This window comes from Sprattus sprattus (genome assembly GCF_963457725.1).
Source record: "Sprattus sprattus genome assembly, chromosome: 12".
Classification (NCBI taxonomy): domain Eukaryota; kingdom Metazoa; phylum Chordata; class Actinopteri; order Clupeiformes; family Clupeidae; genus Sprattus; species Sprattus sprattus.
The window spans coordinates 13,431,716-13,441,715 of NC_137910.1; the positions used below are offsets into that span (position 1 = coordinate 13,431,716).

General features: G+C 49.6%; 1 protein-coding gene across 1 annotated transcript in view; it reads left to right on the top strand.

The window, feature by feature from the left end:
• Nucleotides 1-10,000, top strand: part of ehbp1 (EH domain binding protein 1) — a gene marked incomplete at its 5' end in the record, with an annotated part of 62,662 nt that overhangs the window by 18,006 nt on the left and 34,656 nt on the right. Inside the window, 2 exons of the mRNA XM_080849091.1 lie at nucleotides 4,708-4,865; nucleotides 9,307-9,445. Coding sequence (XP_080705217.1) covers nucleotides 4,708-4,865; nucleotides 9,307-9,445 — 297 coding nt within the window. The remainder of the gene's footprint in view (nucleotides 1-4,707; nucleotides 4,866-9,306; nucleotides 9,446-10,000) is intronic.

A 10,000-nucleotide genomic window follows, 5' to 3' on the forward strand; every position in this document is an offset into this window, starting at 1 on the left:
GCTAATCAGCCAACTGAAGGTTTTTTGTTCATTGCAAAGTAAGTCTATTATTTGCAAGCTAGTTAGCTTGTACACTTTAGATGTAAACTAATTCCTTTTTAAAGCCTTGCTTTCTTTGGGCAAAGTATGCATTAGCATTGGGAAGCAGTGCTGTGTTCCTTTTCGTATTTGTTTTTATTGGTGTGTGTACACATTTTAATCAAGTCAAGCTACAGTAGCACCGTGTGTGCGTGTGCATGCCTGTTGAGAGAAGCGTGTATGTGTGTGTGTGTGTGTTTTTGGAGATTGCTCTGCCTCACTTAACTGTACAACTGAATCAGATCAATATGAAGAGATCACAGCGCGCGGCGTAAGCCGAGGCCGTGCCAGCTGAGGGCCCGCGCTCCGGATTGGGAGCCTCACGGATGTGGAAGAGAGGCTCTGAAGAGGCTGGCAGAGCACAGAGATGGAGGAGAGCGCATCTGGACGTTTCCATCCCGCGCATCTCTAGTCAGATACACAAAGAGAGGAGAACTGGGTCATGTGTCGGCTGAAGAGGCCTCACACCAGTGCTCTCGGCTGGGTTTACATGCATACATATACATATGGCCGCCGTGGATCAAACGCACGTCTTAAACCCCAGCGCTAGCAGGGCTATGGGGCTTTTTCATAGTGGGGTTACAATGTGTTGAAAAACATAATGATGACGTAGCCAGGATTAGTTATCAGTGTGTGTGTGTGTGTGTGTGTGAGAGAGTGTGTGTGTCTGTGTTCCATCATCGTCCTGTGTTGGTTATGGAATGGTTCTACAGTGTGTCTGTAAGCCCTTACCAAAGAGCGTGCGTGTATGTGTGTTTGTCACTTGTGTGAAGTTAAGTGCCCATCTGATGCCTACAGCGAGATGATTAGTGTGTGTTCTCTTACACGGGCATTTAATGTCATCAGCACTTCTTTCGTTAGGCTAACTAACATTTCTCAGTAGCATGGGTGATCCCCCCCCCCACCCCCCTATCCCTCTGTTCTAACATGCACTCATTCTCTCTCCACCGCCCTGGCGGTGTTCTCACAGATCTGGTGGATGGTGAGGCAGCAGGTGGTGTTGGTGAGGAGGAGGATGGTGGTGGCGGCGGCTGCGGTGGTGGTGGTGGTGAGAATCAGAGCATTGCAGGAGAAGTGGCTGCAGGTGGTTGGGCCCCTGCCTCCGCAGCTGCTCCTGCTCCTGCTCCTGCTCCTGCAACTGCTCCTCCTGCTGCCGCTGCTGCTGCTCTGCCGGCCATGGCTGATGATGTCGTAGATACTAACCCCAAGGAGGTGCCTGAGTACTCCTACGTCATGGAGGACGACCTTACTAACCCAACCAGTGACCTAGCAGCATTGGGTAATGGGGCTTTCACTTGGGCTGCCTGTGCATGGCCTGTCAAAGCTGTCTGTGTCTGTGTCTGTGTTTGTGTGTGCGTGGTTCTGCTGTCTTTGTGTGTGTGTGTGTGTGTGTGTGTGTGTGTGTGTCTGTGTCTGTGTGCGTGGTTGTGCTCTGTCTTTGTGCTCTGTGTGCCTGCGTGGTTGTGTTATGTTGTGACTGTACCTATGTCCTTTTGCTTCCTTAAGCATAGAACAGACCTCTTTTCTAGACCAAGTCCTTGCCACTTAACCCCAAACCAAACCAGACAAGAGAAAACTTAACTTCTTTTTCTTAGAGGTCTTTTGGCTCATCATTATCTTGTGTTGGGACAAGTGCATGGACCTGCATAGAGGTCATAGTTCATGTACCCAATTTGTCCTCGCTAATTTAGCCAAGGTGGTGGACTTGGACATCAGAGGTCTGTTCTGTTGTGTTGTGTACTTTGCTGACACATTTATGAACTCTTTTCACATTTATAAACTCTTTTCACTACTAACTCCTCTCCCCTGACACCTAACTTCCGGACCTTTAACCTTTACATTCCTGCTGACCTGCGTCACTATGCACATCTAACACACATGAGCCTGGTGTCACTCAAAGGCTGCCATTTCGCAAGATGTCCTACTAGTTGAAGAGAAAACCATTGCCTGTTTACGCTTTTATTTTCATGAAGGCTTCTGATCATTTGTATTTTTTTTTTGCTTTTCAGCACTTTGAATATTAATTAAAATCCAGCACAACATTTTACAGACAACAAAACATCTTAAGTGCATTAAAACACTTTTTGTAAATATTGGGAGGTAACTAATTAGCTGTTTTTCACTGCAGTTTTCCTGCAGATATGAGATAGCCATGCCTGCGCCAACAGGGGAGACATGAGTTGTCTCTCTTACTTTGAAGTGCCAATATCTCAGTTTATTTGTTTTTCCCCTCTTTTGTTTCTCGTTATTTATTTTACACTTTTTCTTTTATTCTGTTCTTTTTTTCTCAACACACACACATAAACACACTCACACTCACACTCTCTCACTCACACACACACACACACACACACACACACACACACACACACACACACACACATACAGACTCTCATACAGACAAACACACAGACACTCTCACACACACACACACACACACACATACACACACAATGAACAGTTTTGCTGAGTATGCTCTACGTTGCCCAGGCTGGTTGTGATTCCTGTCACCTACTTGTTGATCACCACTATTGCCGAGTTGGCAGGGAGACGCACTCAACAGAGACGAGCTCTCTCTCTCCACTCCGTGCAGGGGGAAATTATTCTTTGGCGTCTAAGCCTCTCCCGTTAATGCCTCCCCGCTTTACATATCTGCCCGTTTCTGGCCCAAATTGGCGGAGAGGGCTCGGCTGTGTCCGCTCTGAAGTTCCCAGCATCCTCGACCGGCCCGTGCTGCTCGCGCCGCCTGCCTTCCCCTGTGATGTTTTATTCGCTGGTATTTACACAGTTTCCCCTCCTCCCTGCCTTTCATTTGCAGAGATTTGAGGCAGTTTTGTAGGCAGGCAAACTTTGGGACACCCCCAGTCGCCCTCACCCCCTAACCCCTCCCCACCCCCCCCCTCCCTTATCGAGGCCCTGCCATAGAGTGATAAATGCATCCCGTGGTGTTGGGAAGGCTTGGTGTGTGTTTGTGCGGATGGCGTGTGCATATAGTGTGTGTGTGTGTGTGTTGGAGGGGGGGCTGCAGATGAAACGGCCTCCCTCCTGCTCTTTCATCTCCCCCGGCCCAGTGCGCTGGCACGGCCCGGCTCCTGGCGCACAGCGAGGGCCAAGGGAGGGCAAGGCCAGAGCCACCAGCACCAGGCCTGAGACCGCAGCTTCACAGAGCAGCTGGAGCAGAGATGGAGGGAGAGAGGGGGGGAGGGAGAGGGAGAGAGACAGAGAGAGAGAGAGAGAGAGAGAGAGAGTGGAGAGGGTAGGCACAATGAATTTAGGGAGGGAGAGAGAGAGAGAAAAAAAATGTGAAGAGTGGGAGAAAGGGATAGAAATGGAGGGAGAGCAGATTGAAATGGAGGGGGAGAGGAGAATGGGAAAGGGAGGGGGGTGGAAAGAGGGGGATTGAAATGTGCTGAGTTGGAGAGAGAGCAGAAAGGTAGAAAAAGAGGGGGAAACAGGAGAAAGAGAATACGCTAGAGAGCCCAGGTCCTGGCTTCAGGTGCCCAGGCGAGATTACTGCAGAGGGAACGGAACAGACCAGACCAGACCAGCACGAGGGTTCCGGAATGTTGGCCCTCAGAACACAAAGCCAACAGAACCCTCTTTGTGCCAGGCACTTTTGGCTAGCCCTCACCGTGTGGTCAAACAGTGGTAGTGCAGAGAGAGGAGGAGTGGCGGCAGAGAGAGAGAGACCAGAGAAGTGGAAAGGAGGGCTGGTCACATCAGGGGAGTAGCCCAAGGACATGGTTTAGTGATAAAACCTGGGTGAGTTAAGTAATTAAGTGGTAGATCACCTAATAGAAGAGACCTATGGTTTCATTCTCCTAGGAAAACAACCATAGGGCTGTTCTATCAGGGGGTTTACCACTTCACTCAGAGTTAACTTCCACAGGTTTGATACGAAACCACGTACTTGGAATTCCCCACTGAACTCAAACGGCATAACAGCGCTGGTTGAAGAGGGTATCTTAGCAACCAGGTGTGTTTGAGATGGCCCAGGGTGCCCAGGAAAATACGACAAACATCAGACAAAGATTAAGATGGACAGACTCCAAGGGAGAAAGAGATGGATGGATGGATGGAGGGAGGGAGGGAGGGAGGAAGGGAAAGGGCTGTCATGTCGCAGGGAGACATCTCCTCGCACAAGTTTACCCAGCAGCTTGTAACTATCTCTGCCTCTCTGCCTGTTGGCGATATCCTCCAGCCCTATCAGCTCCTGTATATTCATCGCTTTTGTTGCCGCCGCCGCTGCGTTCCTTTTACCAGATGCCACCGCTGCCACCTGCCATTGTGCGCTGAGGGCTATCCGTGTCCATCGCTTCCTTATCTCCTCTCCGTATTCATGTGGAAATAAGGAAGGGTTTCCATGGGCACACCGCCTCACTGTCCCCCTCTCATCGTGCCCTGTCATAGAGTCTCCTTGTGTCCTCATGCCGGCTGTGTACCGTTTGTGGTTGTGTGTTTGTCCCAATGACTTTTTACAGTCATTGTTATGTGCCCTCATTCTTCACAGTGCTGTTCCTGTGTAGATGTTTGTGTTGGGTTTGGTTTGTGTTTTATGCATGTGTTTTTGTTTGTTTGTTTGTTTTTTTGTTGTTTGTTTGTTTCTCACCTGCTTGTCGACCCTTGCAGGTGTGCTGAACAGCCGGCACGTGGACCTGAAGCTGAAGAAATTGGTGGATATGCGGCCGCAGGGAGGCAGCTCTCCTTCGTCATCATCCTCCTCTTCCTCGCTCACGGCCTCCACAACTTCCCCCATCAGCCCCACAGAGAGCCTGGAGCAGGAGCAGGTACACACAATACAGATGTGTATACACGCACGCACACACACACACACACACACACACGGGCACGCACACACACACACACACACGGGCACGCACACACACACACACACACGGGCACGCACGCACGCACACGCACACACACACACACACACACACACACTCACATGCCACACACACACACACACTCACATGCCACACACACATGCCCACACACACATAGACACAGGTCATGGAACACTAACACAAAAAAATCTGAGACAAAAAGACATATTTTCAAGCACACACACACACACACACACTACCCATCATAAACACACCCACACGCATATTTAATATTTGTATACACACCCTAAAACCACAGACTCACATTTACTTTTGGAAACATTAACTCAGACAGAAGCCTCCACACATTCACTTTCTCTTCTCACACACATACACAAAATCGCTCACTTGCTCACTGGCGCTATCTGACCGCGCAGCCTGCGAGGTCAATCAAATACATTGAGTTGCATTGACCCCCCTCACCTCCAGTTGATTCTTTATGCACTCCTCCGTTTGACTACTCTGCGTTTATTAGCTCAATGCTTCCCTGGAAAGAAAAAGAAAAAAAAACCTGAAGAGGTGCAAAGCCCAAGCGCACGCACGCACAGGCATAATTACACCCTGGCTGACTGGCTGCGGAGAAACCGTCCCATCAAGTCTGACCTTTTCAGCAGTCAAGCATCGCAGAGGCTCCAGCGGCGGCCTCGCGAGTATCGACAGCCGAGGTGCCGCATGGCAACCCTGACATCTGTTCCATGGATTTCATAAATGTCTGTTTAAAGGGGGTCTGCCGTCGAACCTAAAAGCCCCCACCCCTCTCTTTCTTCCCTCTTTGCTTATGGTGGAGAGCAGAGAGCAGAGAGCTTTGATCACAGATTTACTGGTTCGCTTCATCAAGGTGAGGGTGGGTGGGGCGGTTGTACAACAAAGGCTAAAGACCTTGACCTGATGGGAGATGTTTTGGTTGAAGTGGGGAGAGAATCGTTTATGTGTAGGTAAATGTGTGTGTGTGTGTGTGTGTGTGTGTGTGTGTGTGTGTGTGTGTGTGCGCGTGTGTGCGTGTGTGTGTGTGTGTGTGTGTTTGTTTGTGTACGCGTGTGTGTTTGGATGTGTGTATATATCTGTTTTCCCAGAGTGCCAATTTTTTTGTGGGGGAGGAGTTGGGCATCCTCTTGTATCCAGAGCCCCCAGGTGGTGACTGTGAGTCACGTTTGAGGCCCCCTTCATCCCACCTGCGCACTTCTCCTTTCACTCTTTTTTTCCCTCTCTCTCTCCCTCTCTCTCTCTCTCCTTCTGTCTCAGTTTTTTCCCTTTTGGATCACCCCGCTGACGGAAAGGATTTCCTCCAACCAGATGTACGGGGACAGCTTTGATGTGCCAAGACAATGACTTTCATTGCTCTCTCCCCCTGTAGCTAGCCAGTTTCCTATACGCTGGTGTTGAAAGTGATCCCCACTCAGGCTCTCCCTTCAGACAAAGAGTAGCCACAGAGAGCTCGGGCTCTCCCCGCCACACTGCTTCAGACATCAGGGGAGCCACGCCGGCCGCCATGCCCACTTCAGCACACATCAGATAAAGATGTTGGCCCCAATGCATTTGGCTCCGAGGTCCAGTTCCTTTAATAAGATACTGGCTCCAGTAGTAGTAGTAGTAGTACTTTAAGACTCTTCCTTAACACAAGTGCATTTCCTGGAAGCATTGTTGAACAGCTACCCTCTGTAAATGATAGAGAGACTATCGTTTTGAACGCCCGCTCCCTCCATGGTTAGCATAGTGGTTGCTCAGCGACGCATTTCAGGAATCCTAGTCCAGGATTGATGAGAGGACAAAACCACTGCCCTCCCTTAGGCTTAAGACTAACTTGGGTTGTTCGTTGCGTGTGTGTGTGTGTGTGTGTGTGTGTGTGTGTGTGTGTGTGTGTGGTGATGGGGGAGCACGGGGTTGAGGGGGCTCCATCTCGTCCCCAAAGACAGACTGGCTCATAGCAGGATTTGTCGGACTAATCTCGGTGATATTGCCAAGCCCTCAGCGGTTAGCAGGGGCTCTGCAAAGGAGGGTGGGGTGGGGAGAAAAAAAAAATCAACAGTGTTTGTTTTCTCTGCTAAGTACCCCTGGTTAGAGCTGTCAGGCTTAGGACCAGCCTGCCAAGCTGATACCCAACCTGATGCAGCCAGAGCAAGGGATGTCATAAGAGGCTTTCAATTAGGCTCTACGCCTCTCTCCTCATCCTTCCTTCCTTCTTGCTCTGTTCTTTCTGTCTCTGTGCGTCTCTCTCTTTCATTACAAAGGAGCTCTCACTCACTTGCTCTCTCTGCGTCTCTCACTTCCCCGTGTACTCCTTTATGTTGTAATTTCAGAAGAGGTGGGATGTGAGGATCTCTGTGAGAAGTATGGACGACTTCTCAGTTCTGCCACAGTGCTACTTTTTAGCCCCCCCCCCCCACACACACACACACACACACACACACACACACTATAGTGTCACGTTAATGATATTCTCCATGCATGACATTTTCTCTTCTGTGATTGTTGTTTTTTTCACTGCCAGTGTTTTATTTAGCCGCTTTATTTTTCTAAATCTCACCCTCTCCAGAGAATTGCATCCATTTTCTCCCTGAGCCACTAAAAACAAAACATATTAAGAACACACTTTAGGCAGATTTACCAAAGGAGCCATTCAGTATTTCATTCGTTCCTTTTGCCTTTTCTCTCTCTGTCTCTCTCTTTTTTTTTACTTTACAAAAGGAGGATAAACTGTTCTCCTCCCCGGAGGATTTGCTATCCCAGAACCCCTTGAGGCGGTAGAATGGTCCGGGAGCCCTGCGCTCCTGTCTCATTAGCGATTGTCTCTATGCGGAGGGAGGCCGCAGCCTTGCCTGCGCGTGATAACCGGCTGCAGCGTGCAGCAGACCGCACCATTAGTCACGCATCCCAGGCCCAGGACACACACACACACACACACACACACACACACACTCGCACCCCACACACACAAACCCCACCTCTGCCAAAATAATACCCAACCGCTGCAATCATGATGACGGCGATGAGCGATAAGGGAGGGCAGATCGCGATGCGGGAACAGCCCTGGTATCTCCCCGTTCCAGAGGAAAGAGGGGGCCTGCGAGGGGGCAGGTGTTCAGGAGGAGGCTGCAGAGGGGTGGAGAGGGTTTGGGGATGGGGGGGTCCCTCAGGGAGACTGGAGGTCTAGTGGGCTCGCGTGTGAATTTGGTGTGTTGCGTTTGAAGGTTAACATGAGCTGATTCAGGGAAGGTGAAGACCTTTGGGGATTCTCTGGAGGCAAATAAACAGTCGATCCCAGAGCCATTTTCCCATCAGACACCTCGCAACGCCTTGGGCCTACTAATGCTGAAAACCCAAGAGCCGCCATTTTGACCGGGACTCTTAGAAAATAGCTCAATTTCCCACTGCCCAAGTGCCCAGACTTTTAAAACAGTCTTAAATGAGAAACTGAAAGTCTAATTGGCCTTAGAAGAATACATTTGTACCGCCATCTATAATAGCAGTTTGTGCAAATAGCGCTTCAGAGTCAACTAATAAGACCAGTTTCAGTCTGAATAAGTACATGAACTGATTGGATAAAAAGCCCTGAGAACTGTTGACACCGTCTCTTTGACAGTTTAAAAAGCTGACAAGACCACATGCATAGTTATCACCAGGCGGGCTTTAATTCCCAAATTGTTTTGTGAAAATAAGACAGAATACACACACAGTGTGTGTGTGTGTGTGTGTGTGTGTGTGTGTGTGTGTGTGTGTGTGTGTGTGTGTGCGTGTGTGTGTGTGGTCTTTATTAGCAGTCTGATTCTGTACACATGGTGCTGAACTATCGCTGGCACTAACAATGTTTCGCCTGCTCGGTCTCGAGCAGTGGAACGTGTACGCTAATTGTGAACTTTATTACACGTTTCCCCTTTTATTATTGTCGTCGCGAGGAGAACGTGATTCGGGAAGCCGTCGTTTCGCTTTCCACTCCGCTTGGCTTATTGGGCCGCACTCATCATAATACATTTCAATATGAAGTTGATAGGGAGTCGTGGGCGCACAGCTCCGACACATGTTCACTTTGAAAACAATAGCGCTTTTCATTTGCATAATCTGAATAAATTTTCTGGCTGGGGCTTTTGTTGAAAGTCGACTTAATTGCCATTTTTCACCACGTCGTCTTGTTCTTTTTTTATTGTTATTCATTTATTTATTTTTAAACACATTTCTTGTTTGTCTGTAGAGCGGAGGCTTATCAGAGATGCATGGCGGGAGTGTTAAAGAGAACTTTTGGTTTAAAAAGTCACCACGTTTTGAAAACGACGTGTCTTTCTGTAGGCACGTGTCTGTAAGTGTGTGTCCTCTGTTGACATACGCCGTCTTGTGTGTGTGCCCACAGAGCAATGCGGAGGAGCTGCGAGCAGAACGTCTGCGCAGAGCGTCGGAGCGTCTGCGCAGCCCAGTGGTCTTCAACAAGGACTCGACCGTCAGGAAGACGCAGCTCAAGTCCTTCAGCCAATACGTGGAGACCAGACCAGGTGAGCTTCCCCTCCCACCCCATAATATCAGAGGCCTCTTTCTCAAGGCCTCAATTTCAGTGACTTAAAAAAAACCATACACAATTCCCTGTTGATTTGAATTTGACACTAAGTTAAAGGACATGTTCACTGTAGCAAGTGCACTCCTAGATGGCCCTGATCTGTGTGCTGTTCTGTGGAGTGGGTTGATCTCCAGCCCGTCTCGTGGCGGTAATGTCTGCGTGGGTCCACTGATGCGGCGGGGGGGGGGGGGGGGGGGGGGGGAGGGGGAGGGGGAGGGGGAGGGGTTAATCACAACAGAGGGCGAGCTGTAACAGGGGCGGGAGGTGTTGACAGTAATGGTGGATGTGTGTGTGTTTTAGGAGTAAGCACGTTTACAGGCTTCCCTAAGGAGTGTGAAGTGACGTCCAGATGCATTTCTACCCCCACTGTCTACAGTCTTAAACATGGCCACCACCTCCAGCAACTCCCCCTGTGTCCTACTGTGTCCACACACCAGGGGTCTTCTGCCACCCCGCCTTTATCCAAACACGAGTTGAATTAACACAGTCTTAC